Genomic DNA, 17,573 nt, shown 5'->3' with positions numbered 1-17,573 from the left:
ATCACACTGACTCCGAATTCTTTTTTCTTTTGGTGCATAAATTCAGGATGCTTTTGTACAGTATTTTCTTGTGACATTTTCCTCCATTTTTTCAAATATCCCTTTGTTAAGGAGGTGAAGTTTCTCACTTATCAGTCGGAGGTGTACCTCTTCGTGCTATTTAAGATATAGATGTCTCCTCTGCATGAGCAGTCCAATTATTAACAAGAAAATAATTACCTTTCAGAATTCAAAATGGAAGGGAAAAAGTTTATCTTCAAGATTTTACACCCAAAACCCTCTGTTATAAATCGCAGTTCACTTTAAAGTTGACCAGATTTGGCCTTTTTCCATTGCTAGACCGAGAGCGTGCTCTTATTCTACCCCTCCCTTTCTGGTATTCCATGGAAGAACATTAATATTTCAGATCTAAATCCTCAGTTCAATTCAAACCCTGACTAACGTTGCTCAGTTAAGGGGCCCCAGAATTTATCCCAGTGATTCTTGTCACTACTCTAGAGTCTCTGCTTAAGCAAAGCCACGAATTAACAAGCTACAGCGGGATGAATACATCCCATGTGAGATTTCTGTGGTCTGTACAGCTTTTGTCTTCGCTGTTAGGGCTGGGCCAAATCCTGTCCTGCCTCCTGAAATTACCTTCCCACAGAAGAGCTAGGTAGGAGTTGGCCCACCAGGAATTACAAACACTGTCTTTGCTGGAGCAGTCCAGACTTTACCAACTAAAACACACGCAGTTGCGCCGTTGACATGCCTCGGGTATGTCATTAAGTCATAGTGAATACCTCATGAAATACTTCAGTACCTATTAGCACCACAGTGTTGGTTAGTCTTTTGTCCAAAGATTATCAAGCTGGCTCACCCTTCCTCGAAGGTGAACAATAGTTTTGGATCCTTTTTGTAGCCCTTCATGAATTCCACAGCTTTTCACCTATTCTACACCATGAACAAAATGCTGTTACAGGATCACATTGCGACAACTGGTTTGAGAGAGAAAAAATAAGAAAATAACAGTACACGCAACGGATAATGTAATCATGAGAAGGGTAGAATGGAGGCTGGATAAATAAGCTTCTATTTCATAACACTTGAAACCAAGATAAGTTTGGAGCGACTCTGAATTTGCAGAGCGAGGCATGTGCTTAATAGGCTGGATTAAGCTAAAAGAAAACAGCTTATCTGAAGGACTGGAGAGTGTTTGTGGTGGGTTTACGCTAAAAAATACAGCTATTAACTACAGTTAATGGAAATGGCTATGGGATATGGATAGTGTTAGCTATCCTCCTTAATTTATGTAATATATTTAGTGGAAAGGATAGGGAAAATTTCCTTCCCAAGAATCAGGCTGGCTTTCAAACCTTTGGCCACGTAGTAACATGTATTAGTGATACTCAGCGTAAAGAAGAAGAATCACGTGAACCTTGGCCATACCCAGCCCCCCACGCTGACGGCTCCCCATTTCTACTCAGAGACAATGTTCACACATAATCTTTTTGAGTTGTTGTTTGTACAACAAGGTAAGAAAGAAAGAAACCCCTAATTCTGTACCAAAGAACGAGTCCAACACCATGATGCTGACTATCTTCAAAGCACTAAAGGATGAAAATGCCTATAAGGTCAAGTCCAATGCCTCACGAGCCTGAAATGTGCGGATACAGGTTTCATCTCCAAGGGACAAACACTGCCCAAAGCAATGCCCATTCAGATTGCAGGTAAATCTCCACTACCAGGTGTTCTAAGCCCCTGGAAAGCAACTACAGCTGGATGGCTTCCGCTGGGGGAACCCAGACACCGCAGCACGCAGCATCTGGCATCTCCTTTGCCGTTACAAAAGACACATTATTGAGAAAACAGAAAAAGATAAAGTTGTTTAGGATTTCTTCTTCAATCTCAGAAACCAGTAGCAGTAACCAGCAAACTGTATAAAAGCTAAACAAGCACTCGGTATCACTTCCTTCACACATGCTTGCTAAAGCACCAGCTTGGTAAAGTCCAGCCCAGGGTACCGGCCCAGTTCTTCAGACTCATCGTGGGACTGATGAAGCTGAGAATCCGGCTCCAAAATAGCAGTAAGACACTTTGGACCTATTTACCATGAGTTTTATGTCAATATAACACCACGAAGCGCTGCGGCATTACACGCACAGCAAGTGTAAGTAGTAAGGCAGCAGTAATTCAGGCATTTGGGGGGAAAACCTTCAAGAAGAGTACAGAAGGTGCTGAGTCCTCTCCCAGCCCCGCTGTCTGCAGTTACACAGAGCAGGCAGTGCTCTGCTCCCTTTGTGTGGGACACTGACCATGTGTCACTGAACCTCTCGGTCCAAATTCTGGGAGGGGCACAATCCGAACCAGCAACAGGGCTTGAGCAATGTCATTGGCTTTAAGGTCAGAAAGATGCTCTTTATTTCGTCTATCTCCCTATGTAACACAGATTTTTAGACAGAAATTCATAAAATAAGTGAATGGCAGGAAGAGCTAGAATGGATTTCTGAGCATGTCCACAAAATATTTGGAATTTTAGTTATATTTTAAATGGAAAGCTTTCCTCCACTGCCAGCTATGTAAGCAGCCACACGTGAATGCCACAGGGGAGTACTCGAGTGCTACTTTCTGCTGTTCTGGTTAGAACGATCACTGAATCCATAGGGGAAAAAACCTCTTCCTGGAAACGACTCTTTGGCTAAAGGAACTCCTTTTTGACTGCAGATGGGATTCAGTCCAATACTTACACACAGGCATTATTTTTAAGTGCATTACTTAAGTATATAAACTTACACACATATTTAAGTGTTGTGCTGGATCGGAGCCGTAATGAATAAATAGTTAATGCTACAAATAAATGATCTATATTTAAAGGAAAAAAAAAAACCCAACATATTTTTGAGAACACTACACTCAGGTATCTGTAGCTAATTTAGGGGCTTTCAAACTTTTACATTTTTAATACCTAAGAGGAGATCACTTCACTTACAGAACAGCAAGTTCTGAGGAACTGCACGCTACTGCACGCACTTCTAAAGACACCATTGCTGGCCAGAGAACTGAAAGTTTCCAATTAAATATATATTGCACCACAACATTCAACAATCTTGTGTTTGCAGCAGCTCACACTGTACCGAAAGGACATAAAACGCTGCCAGTTCCAAATCGTATCGTGTTCTATCCAGCGTGCTCATGATGAAAAAGGGGTACCAAAACCTTTTACCTAGAATTAGGAATATGGAGAGTCCCACTCTCCAGATATTCCGGCCGAGACCGCAGCTCTATGAAGCATCTCCTGAGGGTGCTGCACTCAAAAGCACCCGAGGTCATGGCTACGCCCTTTCTGAAGTTTTCCCCTTTTTGAGGAAACAGGAATGATGGGCTAAGCAGGGATGGCCATCTGTTCAGTCAAGTCCCTACACTGGGGCTACTTCTCACATCCCACACTCTGCATCAGGAATAAGCAGTGTGGGAAGAGTGATTTCTGTCTGTCCTTGTGGTGGCACAATGGCACCCGGTGGACCTGTAGCTAACTCCAGGGTGTTGTTGCTCCCTATTATCCCTGGATGCTTAACTTCAGGCAGGCAACTTGGGTTTGCCGTAGGCGCCTACGGGCGAGCAGGAGCCCTGCTTTACATCTCCCCGTGTTCACCGCTAGCCAAACTTCAGCGTTTTGGGGGCAAGGTGGCAGAAATTACAAGTTAATGGGATTTTATCTTCCATGGTCAGAGGATTTCACAGCAGGGAGACAGCATGGCCACCTTCACCAGGCGATAGATAAAGCTCCTTTTCCCTTCTCGTGAGTCAGTTCAGCACCACACAGGGATCACCACTACTGCTACGGCTGCACACAATTTCTCTGGCGATTCTGCTGCCTTTGGCAACGACCCCCTCAGGAAATCGTGTTTGTCCAGCAGGTCTCAGTCCATATTTCGGTCAAAGCTGACAGTGTTGGAACTGACTTCTCTAGGAAGTTAATATGTCTCCTTTGCATGCCTTTATCGGCTCCGTTTAGACTGCTGTATCTCACTCACAATAACGCCTCCTTCAGGAATCTATCAAAAACTGGCCAGAATTTGGGTTTTCTTCCTTTTGGAGGATGCTGATTCAATTAAGTGATTTTGTAGAAATATATCAAAATTATCTAGATCCAAAAATACTAAAAAAACTGTTTAAAAAGTAACAAATTACTTTTTGTTTTGCATATAATTTTGAAAGGAAAATTAAAAGGCTATTGAAAGTATGTAAACAAGGTTTTTTCCCTACTCCCAAAGTGAACATCTTTCCCTCTACATTCCAGTTTCTACCACTCTCAGCCACCAGTGTCAGCTCCTGAGAATCCTACCTGCCTCATCTGCTCTCCCTTGTTATTCGCATGGAACAGAAGCACAGACAAGGCACGAAACAGAATGAATCAGGAAAGATGATTCATCTCCAGCCTTTTACAATTTCCCAAATGCTCTGGTTTCTGAGGTATTTGAAAAGATTGTCACTCCACCTCGTCCCATGCTGATTAAAACGGGCGAGTGATTCAAATGGATGGGTGATGGGCTGCAGTTACACTTCGTCCTACCACTTTGCCTCGATTTTTTTGCCATGGCAGGAAATTCCTGGTGCAAGAAGCATTTGAGGCTGGAGCAAAAGGAAACATTTTTATTATCTATTCTGATGTCCAACGGCAAAAAAAAAATATAACCGATACCTTTGGGCCTTGAATAAAGGAAATCTATTCCTCGGGATGACAAGTGTAGGAGCTAACGTGGCACAAGCTGAGAACGAACTGTGTCTGGTGGCTGCACAAAACTCCCAAAAGCTTGACCCCAAAAGCTATTAATATGGACAGAATAGCAGGAGGTGATGAAAACAAATATTCCTCTATGTTGTCGTTTGGGGTAGAAGCTTCTGAGTTTGCAGACAGAGAGAGAGTGGGACTCGTTTCAAGCCACATAAATGGGCTGAGACATTCTGAAATAGGCAGCCACCGTTTCAAGCAGGGGAACCAGCCCCATGGGTAGGAGGGGCTGGAGAAAACGTACTCTTCCCAGGACAACTCAGTGGATGCCAAGGAGAGTGGCAACTCTTTAATTTCAAGGACTTGGTTCGTAACATAACGTTTGATCAACCTACATGTAGTACATTAAAAATTAAACCAGGAGTAACTGTTCAAAAAAGACGTAGAAGTTTTGCTTTATTTTCATGCACGCGCCCTACATGGCAAAATCGAAACTATCACTGAGTCCTCTTAAAAGAGTGCTTTTAGTTTCCTAAATTTCTAAGACTTTCCCTGCAGGGCAAAATACAGCTTGGACTTCCTAGTGTCCACCTGAAATCATTCCCTACCCTTTGAGAGATCATTAGTCCCTCACAAGCACGGCACTACAAAGCCTCCAGAGCAAGAGATGAAATGCCAGGTACATTTGATTAGAAAGTCTCAGCATCTCCTGGGCAGAAAACACGCTCCAGTCATTTGGAACAGGCAAAGGCCACATCTCATCCCATGGGTCCGCACCTGCAGGCAATTTCTATCTGTAGCTCTTCCCCTGGAAGGGCAAAGGAGAGACGATTCACCCTCTGCCCTCACAGGACAGCTCAGTGAAGCTGGGAAAGGGAAAGGCGGCCACGTGTGGGACAAACCATACAACTAGGACCCTCTCCGCAGCTGTCCTCGGAGGCAGGGAGCACGGCAGCCGGCAGTGTCGGGAGTGGAGGGGAAAGCCTCACCCCAGGCACGGTGGCAGGCAGCACCAGCCCAAGCCCCGTGCCGTCGCTGGCTGCGAGGGGCCCGTCAGGCCCCACGTGGCCACCCAGACACGAAACGAGGCCGCCAGTTCTCCCTCCAGACTTTTTCACTCAAGACGAACTAGACTGGCACGTGTTTCCGAAGGACAGCCAAGCTCTTCCTTGTAGCTACAACTGGTTATTTTCTTCTTCAGGAGAAGCATGGACCCAGTGCTACTAACAGCCGCCCGAATAACTGCCTGTATCGTTACAGAAACGTGCACGTTTCTGCTCTGGTATGTGTGCTGGATTCCTACATCTCAGGGTTATTACAAATTCATACCACAGGTTTTTACCCCAAGTGTTATGCTTTCCTAGCCCGTGCACTTTGTGAAGAACGACTACATCCCATCAAATGAAAATGAATGCACATTTTGACAGGAAAAAGATATTACGACTCAACGTTTGCAAACATTACCTGATGCGTAACTTTTCTATGGCTTAACATGTTATTAACAGTACTTAAACCTTATGTTCTTTTTTAATTTGATGCCTGTGTCTGAAAATAGCCCCTTTCCATTTCAGTGGCAGCAGTGTCTTTTAAAGCAAACTTTAAACCTAATTTGCTGCGCATACAAGTACCTAAATAAGTTGCATAGTTTAAATAAGTTCAGTTGTGCTTTGTAGCAGAACTCACAGTAATTACTCATCTCTTAAAAATACGATTTGTGGATGTGAAGCTGACGATACGTTTAAGCATCTTTGTGACGTCTAGACAGCAATTCTATGAGTTTTTGTCACTCCTCTTCCAGTGATTTCTTCTGTTCATAATACCTCACCCTTACACTGATACTAGGCCAGAGCACGGACATTTAATGGACACATCTGAAATAATTACAAACACGATTTTTAAAACTCCATTGTCGGGAGGGGAGAAATAAGAACTTGGGTTGGTTTGAGGTATCCAGCCCTCAGGAACATACTACGGTGGTTTGCATTAAGCTTTGTTGGTTTTATCACGTGTTACATTTAGATTAAAAATCGAAGGCACAGGTGTTTTACAAGGCGCCATAATTAAGCCAACCAACAAAACTAAACGTTACGTTACCGAGCCAGGGGGCTATATCTCAGCAGTGACTTCTTCCAATGCATTTTCATTTGAGGAATTTATTGCTTCTGAAAAAGGGCTGGGGTATGTCTGTGCTATGCAGTTCATTCCTTGTGCCACACTGATGTCTCCTCGGGAGCTGAAGGTAGGGCAGGATCTAGTCCGTGCATAGTTTTGTTGGGGTCCAGACTGGCCAACCATCTCACTCACAGTGTTCACCGGTGAAGCCCTCCACATCCGTCTCTGCAGCTGCTCTTCTTTACACTTAATGGAATACCAGGCCAGGAAAATAAAAAAGAATCCCACGAACTTGAGAGCAGCTGCCAACCCAAAGTAGACAAAACGAAACGAGGTGACGTCGTATTCCCAACAAGATCCTTGTACGCCACAATCCTGTTGCCAGAGCATGCATGTGGTATCAATAACGGCCCCAAAATAAATTGGAGTGGGAATGTAAGCTGAAATAAAAACAGCAACAGAAATAGTATGTGTTAGCATACAGTACATAACTTCTAAAGAAATTATATGCCTTAAACAGGTGGAGGTGGAGAAGTTTTGAGATTTCTACACCGCTGTAGAAATCACACGTAATGTAAAACATGGAAAACTGGTCAGCCTGTCTTTCCTCCAGCACTACTTACTCACACATGAAACGTGCCACAAATGGGAAAGGATTCAAGCAAAGACAACAACGCAGCAGCACCTTATGACAGACCCTGCCTGTGCCATCCCCAGACAGCTCTTCTTGAGCCACACAGCCCCCAACACAAAACCCATTGCTGCTCTCAGGAAATAAAATACAGGAGAGGAACAAAATAACACATTATCTCCAGAGTGCTATTGGCTGAACATCCATCGGCCATGAGCTGTGCAAGAGTGGGGGTTGCCGCTTTAAATTAAGGAGAAAAAGCCCCAAGGACCACACAATATTTCTCTTGCTGAAGACGGATGGAAGGAATGAGACCGCTAAAATTTTAAATTTTCTTTTGAAGACATCTTCCTCAGAAACCGACTTTAACTTCTAAGGCTGCTACAAATGCAACCAGCCCACTGATGTTCCTGCTTTCCCTGGAAATACAACACTTCTAGGATGTCAGAAACCTCCTTTGTCAAAGAAAACTTCATTAATGACGAGATACAACCACATGGGCTTCTCCTCTTGTTTTCACTTAGGATAGTCCTTGCTTGCTTTATTCACACCTTTCATAGTGGCTGAGCACCTGGAGTGCTCTCCATGGGCAGAATTTTAGAAATTCAAGAGCTTGAAAGAAATTACTTTGTGGAATAAAGGCTTAACATGCACCCTTTTTGCTTTGAAATACTCAAAATTAGACATTAAGTAACAATTGCTTCTTATTTTAAAAAAGCAAAGAGCTACTTCTATTGCTGAAAGCAACAAAAAATAATGCTTCTAAAAAAGAAAAAATCCATTAAAATAATACTTAGTAACTGTTCTTAAAATAAAATTTTAAAATAAAATTTGAAACTGTAAAAATACCTCTTGCTGAGACAAAAATGTCCTAGAAAGTCAGTAACAAAAAAATATTAAAATCAAATTCATGCTCAGCTACAATGTTTTCAGAAGCTATTAATTTTAAGTCCCTAATACAATTACTCAGGCAATTAGTGACAGATTTATGGAATTTTAGTGCTTTTATGTTACATTTAGGCTGAACACGGCAAGCCTTTTGGAAACACTGGTTTACAGGAACGCTGAGTAACTATAGGACTTACCAAGAGTTCTCAATAAAACAAACTGCATTCCTAGTGCAAAGGGTCGCTCTCCATCTTCCACGGACCTAGCAGGTGAGAAGACAACTCCTTTGAAGAAACAGTCATAACAGATAATCATTGTGGTATGCTCTGGCTTTGCCTTCTCGCTATTTTTCTGAGGTATAAATCATCTTTGCCTAAATTTCTTCTATTTGATTTGTACTAGTGTTAACTCATGTTGCTAGGAAAAAATATAGCTAGTCCCTGTTTAACCAAAATCTCAGTCCTGCCTCTGAATCTTTCTCTACTTATGTAAGGCCTGAAGAATTTCATCCAAATTCATTAAGAAACTTAGAGATTCTACCCAAAATGTTCATGGCTTCTCATGATAGATTCCTATTATTTCATTTAATCTCTTGGTTTACTTTCTCAATTTATCTTTTTTCAGACAAATTCATATTAATGAAGAAATAAGTTGCTGAATGCTGGGCTCATCTTCTGATTTTAAGAGACCTCTGCGTAGCATAAGCACTTTGGAGTGTTTTTTGGGAAAATATCAGTAGAAGCATCCAAAGAGTCTCTTTAGACACTGTTCCTTTTCAACACAAGTAATACAAGATTTCTTCCATTAGTTTCAAAGGAAAAATGTGAGCAGTCTTTCAGAAGACTAAATACAAGTAATGATATTCCACAATGCAACTACAATTTTAGTAAACCACAACTTTTCTTCTGATTTTAAAAATATTTTTAAATCCTAACCTAGAGGTCTGAAATGATGGTAGGCAGCTTTTAATGACACTGAAATATAAGAAAAAAAAAACTGCAGTCAAAGGGGTGCAGCTGTAAAATCATGGTTTTGAAGTCAAGCACGCACTCAGAAACTGAGAAATCGGGAGAACCAGCTTGGGCCACAAATCTTGGACTGATGTGCTCTGCACAATACACCATTTGGGACAGTGGGTGTCACTGTTCAAGTGTGTGCACGCCATCCTTTTTTTTCCTGAACATTACAAAACCCTTATGCACCTCACTATTGTGAGGCTCACTGCAAGAAAAAACCCCACTTGGTTGAGAGGACCATTCTCACAGAAAGAAAAGGCCTGAGACTGGTTTAAAAAAGCTCTGTTTGGAGAGAGATTTTACACAAAACCAGGTGGAAAGGTGTCTCCATGTTAGCAATTAATTCAGCTCAAGAGAAGCAGATTTATACAGCTAAAAATTGTGATGAGGACCTGACAGCTACACCGTGAGCATTTCGGGTTTTGTAGGGTTTCTACTTCAGACCACCTCTGACCCGGTCCCAGGGAATGACTGCTCATTTGCATCTGTATCCTTTTGGGCGTGTTTCTGAAGAGCATCTCAAACCCAGGAACAGGTTTCCTAGAGAGGTGGTCGATGCACCAAACCTGTCAGTGTTTGAGGCATTTGGACAATGCCCTTAATAACAGGCTTTAACCTTTGTCAGTGCACTGGGTTCGTGTGGCAGGGAAAATACTTAAAAAACCATAACTAAGTTCTCACCTGAGTGTCACTATGATTGCTGATGGCTGGGCACATGCTGTTATAAGGGTAACAATGAAGAGAAATATCAGGAAGGGGATAAGGGTGTTGCAGGTTCGATCACACTTCCCGGAAACAGCGTAGCCGTTCTCGTTCAGGTAGGTTTTGACAATAACCAGCCGGAGCTGACTGCGCTGGCCCATGGTCGGTGGGGTGATCACCTGGCGACTCTGGACACAGGCACATTCTGTGTAATTTCTGACCTGGGGAGAGGAAAAAAAAAGAACATTTCCACATTAAATACTCATGCGAGGAAGACATTGCACAGAGAAGCAGTACGACAATGCCATGGTGCTTCCAAATCAGGAATCTTTTGCCTCTAGCATCATTATCCCAAGTACAAGTGAAGTTACCATTCCCAAGTGTTTTTAAAGCTGGCCAGGACACTCCACGATGAGACTGCCTTTCCATTGCTTTTTTTAGGCTGAGTTTAAAGAAAAACATGGAATATTTCTGGGAAATTCTGCTGAAACAATTCAATCACTTCTGACAGGGAGGCTGGAGGAAAGGATTGTTTCTATTGTATTACAAACACTGTGAGGAAATCCTCTTTAAGCAGCGCTAATAAATCTGGAATTTGGCAGGCTGTTGACTTTCATATTCAGGAGGTGTCTTCTGCCATCCCAATGGAAGTCCACCCAGATTTGGCTGAAGAGCAACAAGCTGCACTTCACGCTTGGGGCACAGGACTTTCCAGCTGGATGGGGGTGTGGATGCGGATGGGATGTGGACAGGAGCAAAACCAGAGAATAAGGGGAAAGCAGAGACTTAAAACAGTGAGACTAGAGGGCATGAGGGATTCCTGAATAGATGAAGAGGCTGAAATTAGGATGAAGAGACCGAATAAAGAACTGGCATTTTGTAGGCAAACGGGACCATGATTTGAGCAAGGCGAGGAAGAGCTAGATCAGAAATAGCCTCCTGTCACGTTAGTTTTCAACTCATCTAATGGCAAAGGGGTGTGCAGCAGATCAGAACACACTGGCACTAAAGTAGCAACAGGTCAGGACCCATATGATGCTACAGGAAGGAGTTTTTGGTTTCAAAGTTTGCACTGATAAAACCTAAGACCACACATGCACAGGAGCCACATTACAAGACCATCTTAAGGTTGCAAATTTAAGCACCTGGACAACAGGAAATATCCAAATTATGGTTGCTTGTCACCTTCAGTGTGTACCTTTGTACGTGTTTGTGTTATGATGGAGCACCACATTTCTGTCCCATGGGATTTAGCTGAACATCTCAATATATCAATTTATCCCGTATTTTACCTCCCATTTTCAAAATGTGGCTCCAGGTATCTTTTTTTTTTTTCCACACTAAACACATTCCACTATAGAGACAGAATGACTCATATTTCATATGGATTTTTCTATCACACTCATCATTATAGCTTAACTCTTTCAAAAAGGAGTAATTTATCTTCAGAACAGTTATGAGATGAGGCACTGATGTTGTTATCTCTATTTTGTAGCTAAGTAACTGAAACAGATCAAACTTTCACAAATGTGGGTGGCTAATTTCAGACAATCGTGGCCTTTTTTTCAGAACATTTTCCATTATATAAAAACTTCATATATTCTAAACATAACTTTTCATGCTTCAGATACAGATTTAGGCACACAGTGCTTCTACAAATGGCACTTCTGGTTATTGCTCGTGTCCATCATCCAGCATATGAATAATACAAGATTAGTGACCAACTGGGAGAAGTTTTGTTTAACTGGCTTCCCAACATCGCTTAGGAACGGAGGCAATGTCAGAATCCAGTTTCTCAACTCTCAACTATCACATGAGTATCTGCTTTCTCCCTGCAGTCCCTCACCTTATCTCTTTATTGCTTTCAAATGCAAATGCCAAATAGGCATCCTACAGAAATAATCCTCTTTACTACACAATCTTGGTTCATCAGCAGAGAAACCAAGTCTGTGTACTAAATGAGACAGACATGACACAACAGAAATGCTAGAGTGTAGGAACACACATGTAAAACAGTTATGAACTGTACACTGGCATCCTTTTCTCCTACTTCTGATTTTTAAGTGGTCAATTTTGTAAACACTGTATGTTATAAACTTAAATCTGAATGTTATCTGTTAGCAACATTTTGTGTGTTACACAGTGGCACAAGCTTACAGCTGCAGTTTTCAACAGTACCTTTCATAAAGTGTTATTTAATGAAGTTATGAACTGTACACTGGCATCCTTTTCTCCTATTTCTGATTTTTAAGTGGTCAATTTTGTAAACACTGTATGTTATAAATTTAATCTGAATGTTATCCGTTAGCAACATTTTGTGTGTTATACAGTGGCACAAGCTTACAGCTGCTGTTTTCAACAGTACCTTTCATTAAGTGTTCTTTAATGAAGAAATGCCTTTACCTACCAACGTCAGCCCTATTCTAGTCACCGTTAGCTACCAAGTTCAAAATTGAGGACATGAAGGATCTTTTCTTAAATCGTAAGAGGAAATAGTATGTTTCAAAATCTGCAGTGAAAAGTATATACTGCCAAAGTGCCTCCCTACTAAATGAATTAATGGTGCCAGTTTGATATCAGATGAAATGTAGCAAAGATAAAACCTATGTCTCAATCCAGCAAAGAACAAGTAAGATTTAGATAGACGCTGAAAGTCAAACACATCACCAATTGGGCCAAAGAAATTTTCTACTAAAAATCAGCAAGATATTCCAAAAAAAAAAAAAAAATTGCACATAAGGGAAACTAATCTGTTCTTAGTGGTATATGTGTATGAACCTGAGAAAGCACAGCGCTGGACCTAACACCCTCCTGCTCACAGGCTGGCTCTGGACTGCAAAGGAAGAGACTGGCACATTATAAATAAGCTTTCTGGAAAGCACAATCAAGTCCTGAGAAAATCAATGTTTATGTTACTTCCTGGCTTTCTTAATTATTCCTTTTATAAAAGACAGTTCCACAACTGAAGAATTAAGTGATTGGGTCTGCCTGAGACAGGCAGATCACTGCCATTGGGTCTGCACTGGAAACACCAGCCCTCCCCACCCCATGGCACGTCACACTCACTCGGTTGGAGGATTCACTTGGTACAAAGGAGCTTGTGCCTCCAATCTGTATATAACTAAAAGGAAGAGGAGTGGGACCGTGCATCACTAGCCTTTCAAAACATGGAAAGACTCATCCACGAGTAAGCAGCAGAGCAACTTCTCTAGAGCTGAAGAGACAGGATGCTTGCACTAGAAACAGAGCAGTCTTTGATCTGCATCAGTCCCAAGGGGCTACTCACAGGTTGTACGTGGGTGGGTGAAGCACTTACCCCTGTGCTATGATTTCCACCATTGATGCAGCCAGCTAGGCAAGGATTAAAATATGTTATTCCATCTGATCCACAGACAGGCTCATACTCATGAATCTTACATCCACAGTTGACATTACAGCTCCCAGTCAGATTCCTGTGGGCCATGGCAAGAGTGGGACTGAAGAAAGGAAAAAGAACATGCTAGTAGAGCAAGCACAGATATACTGCTGTACAAAAGGAGACAATTATCACAGAAAGACTGCATTAACAGTAGCTTAGGTATGTTTTAAACAATACAGAGAAACATCCAAGGCATCCCTGCCATCAACTAAAAACACAATACAAAAATAATACCAAAGTTTAAAACTTGTATCTTATTTGCTCAGGTAACAGTTGTGGTTTTCCCCTGTTTCTTCCTTTAAGAGTTAAGACACCACTATTTTATACGTCTGTTCTAAGCTATAGCAATTTGTTGTTGATTACTAGTGAAGGGCTCAGTGACAAGATGAAAGCATTACATGAACTAATAGGCATCTCTTCCCACATACCAACAACTGTTCAGAAAACCTAATGCTTGTATTATCTGCATGTGTATGCGAAATCTACAGGGATCTCTCTAGACCTGAAGAAGTGCTGTGCTGCTACTGAACGTTTGTAAAAGAACCACTGCTCTGCTTCCCTGGACCATCCCCCAAAATCTTGCCAAACTTTCTAGGTCCTGCCCAAAAGGGTCTGGTGGTATGCTCGGAAGGAACTCAAGGGAATTTCAAAGCTGAGTGACACACGCACCCCAAAAAGCAGGCTCTTCGCTATCACTGCTGCTCCAAACAGGTGGTTGAACAGATCTCAACTGCCGCAGCAGGGAATTGCACCAATCTTCCACCAGCACGCGCTGGGCCAGCCTGGGCACATCTACACCACGGGATGAATGCACAAAGGGACCTCAAACAAGACAGCAGGTCATGGCCCTCACCTGAGCTCAGTGGCTCATGTAACAAGGCCCAAATGAAGCACTTGCACTGAGGCACTGCAGGTCTCTCCCGATGCACCCGCTCCACCAGCTAACATCCCTGCATGGCACGTCTGGGCCCTGCCTGGAGAGAGCAGGCCATTCGGATGCAGTTTTGATCTCTCCAATGGCACTGCCCTGGGTACTGGGAGTCCCAAAGCAAGACAAATTCTTATGACAGAGCCAATACCTGATCTCCTGAGCTGCCAAGGGGCAGCCAGTCTGAACACTGAGTGCCAACATGCAACTCATGGCTGGAACGGAGATTTTGTAAACCTATAATCCCACTGTGGCTCTACTTTACCATATCAGCTGTACCATTGCAGCTCAACCCAGAAGTGACAAAGGCCTTACTGACAGCACCATCTGCATCTGTAAGATCACAGACTCTTCATCAGAAGATGATGTGGAAAAAAAAACCCCACTGATCAAATGATGCTTTTTGTTATCAGTAAAAGAAATCAACTCTGGTTACAACTGACCGCCGGCTATCACCATCACAGATTTTGACTCAGGTTGACTAAGTCACAACAGTCACCAAATCAACCAGCTCCTGCCTTACCCACTATATCACTTCAGCCCTGCCCGAAACAACTCTTGGGTCACTTAAAAATGCCCAACTTTGGGCATAAACCCTGGACGAGACACTCAGCTACTCCCTGCACTGAAGAAAAGCCCAAGGCGACACTGGACTTTTAACATTCCTGGGTGGGGTAAGGCCTTGGAGTATAAAGCAAAGAGGGAAAAACATTAGCGAGCACAAAGGCAACCTCACTGGAAGAAAATAATAGTAAAAATCCCTAAATAACTGAACACTATTAGATTATAGAGGGACAGAGTTAAAATGAAAGAATTAAAGAAAATGGATACTAGCTTGTTTGTTCTCCAACCAAAAAAAAGACCCGCATAACTGGACCCAGTGTATATAGAGCTAATATGAGAGGATGTAAGGTATCATGTTCTATTACCTAGGAGGTAGATAATAGGGGAAGGAGTTGATGATCATACCATATTTATTTGACAAATAACTGGTCTGAAAAGCCATTTACTTTTTTCTTGAAAACCTGACTAATTTATAACGACTTTCTATACTACCTTTGGCCCTTTCTGTTACTGGGATTGCTCAGATGAGTTTTGTAGCTTTTTGTTGCTTTTTTTTCTTGGCTGGCTAAAGACTAATTGAAAACTCATTTTTGTATATGTACATTTTCTGTGAAAACCTTTAGAAACACATGAAAGTGGCTGTTGAGACCATGCCCCTGTCTTCACCAGTATCCTGTCTCTGACAGTAGCCCTAAGGTGACTAGGGAAGAGCAAGAACAGGGCAAGTAACTTCCCTCAGAAAAGTATTCTCTCAGCCTCTAATGACAGGCTCAAAGTATTTTCTAAAAGTGATGTGGTGTTTTAATTAATAAATGCCATTTTTTTCCCCTGTACTTCTCCTATTGAGATTAAATTCTTTGCATCTACAACATCCGACAGCAAGGATTGTTCGACAGCTCACAGCCTGTTACATGAGCTGTTGTTTGTTTAGAATCTGGCTCTTACTAGCTTTATCTGACAGCCCCCACTTCTACTACTTCACTTGTAAATTCTGAACACAGGAAGGCTCCTGGAAAAATAAACTTAAGGGGTTTCTATGACCAACACAAAAATATTTACAAGCTCTAGTAAAATCTTATAGTTGCAGTTAAATAAACCACATCTAATATTAACTAATCTAATCATGTCTGGTATTACCTGAAGGCATTATGCCAGAAGGTACCTGAAGCTATAGGCATAAAATATTGCCTTTTATCAGTGCTATTACTGAACATGCTAGCTCAGGTTCCAAAAAGAAAATAGCTGTTAGATACATATATCCAGACACACCTGGAAATGTAAACTATTTTCTGCTGTCATTATCCAGCCAAATTATAATAAGCATCAACTTTTAAATGGCCCATGTTATATCTATACCTATTTTAACTGCACCTGCCATGCTGTCTCGTTTTGGGTTGCTAAATTAATTTAACAAGTGGAAAAGCAAGAGTCTGCAGTGTGGTTTATTGCTGGTTACATTTTCTGCATCTCATTTGGAATTTCATCTGGGTTTAAAATACTGCCAGCAACACCAACGCATTAAGGCAATGGAAAATGTACCTGAATGACCTTATTCATACCAATCTATTTCCAAGTGGCAGGGTTGGCTGAGGCTAGGCACCCTAGCTCTTATTTCCTAAATACCCTTCTGTCTAAGGAAATCACGGTTCCTGAATTCTGTGCTCCCTCTTCACTGCATAAAGTGATTCCAAGCTACTGAAAACTGAAAAGCAGCTGATATTAGCGTTTTCACCTGAATCTTCACCTGTTATATAGGAAAACCCCTATTTTACTGTGTTACTTTCTGTCACAGCTGCACTCTGGGCTTGTAAGCACTATTTTGTGTCTTGAAGCACCCAAATGTTAAGGACTGCAATATTCACTATTGCAACGCACAGGTTTTTCAGAAGACAGAGGGCCAGTTTCAAACCACTTACTTGGCTGCAATTTGCAATACCTAAACCTGGAAGTTTTTGGTTCTTCCAGGTGCCAAAGTCAGAAAGGCAGGTTCCCTACGGAATCAAGACAGCTGGCACTTCTGCAGATCTCCAAAGATTCAGAACACAGAAGTGAGGGCCTGACCTCCCCACAGTGCCTTCCTGACTGGCACCCTGGCCACCGAAGGTGACAGCAGATCGGAACTGGGTCTAGAGACAACAATCACAGCCAGACTGTGATCCAGTGATCATGCAGCAACTCCAAGGGGAAGGAGGGCCAGGCCCTTACGCCCAGTTTTCTTCACAACAGCTCTTAGCAGTGACAGAGCTGACCCTGGACCCAGCCAGCACAACTCCATAACTCAGGCGACCAAGTTCCTAGAAGTTGGGGTGGGATAGTCTGAACCCTGACACTGTACAGGAATAGCAGTGCCTACTACAGAGAACTCAGTGAGTTCTTACACACGGAGCACAAAGCTGCCCCTTTGTGCTGACAGCCTTCTCCAGACATACCACACTCCAGGGATTTATAACAGATCCCTTCAGAAGTGAAAGAGGAAGCTTCTTCATGGGCTTGGCATTTTCTGAAGTGGCAACACTGGGGTTCCATGTCCTCCTCAACCTGAAGGGGTTCAAACTTACACCTCCTTGATGGTATTTTATCAGCAAGCTCCAGAAGGCTACTCT

General features: G+C 42.4%; 1 protein-coding gene across 1 annotated transcript in view; it reads right to left on the bottom strand.

Moving 5' to 3' along the window:
- Positions 1-6,633: 6,633 nt before the first annotated feature.
- Positions 6,634-17,573, bottom strand: part of SLCO5A1 (solute carrier organic anion transporter family, member 5A1) — a gene marked incomplete at its 5' end in the record, with an annotated part of 75,737 nt that continues 64,797 nt past the window's right edge. Inside the window, 4 exons of the mRNA XM_010153087.1 lie at positions 6,634-7,263; positions 8,540-8,604; positions 10,040-10,281; positions 13,377-13,536. Coding sequence (XP_010151389.1) covers positions 6,818-7,263; positions 8,540-8,604; positions 10,040-10,281; positions 13,377-13,536 — 913 coding nt within the window. The remainder of the gene's footprint in view (positions 7,264-8,539; positions 8,605-10,039; positions 10,282-13,376; positions 13,537-17,573) is intronic.

This window comes from Eurypyga helias, unplaced genomic scaffold (assembly GCF_000690775.1).
Source record: "Eurypyga helias isolate BGI_N326 unplaced genomic scaffold, ASM69077v1 scaffold3596, whole genome shotgun sequence".
NCBI lineage: Eukaryota > Metazoa > Chordata > Aves > Eurypygiformes > Eurypygidae > Eurypyga > Eurypyga helias.
Note: the sequence above shows the minus strand (reverse complement) of the source record. Positions and strands in the feature narration are given on the sequence as shown.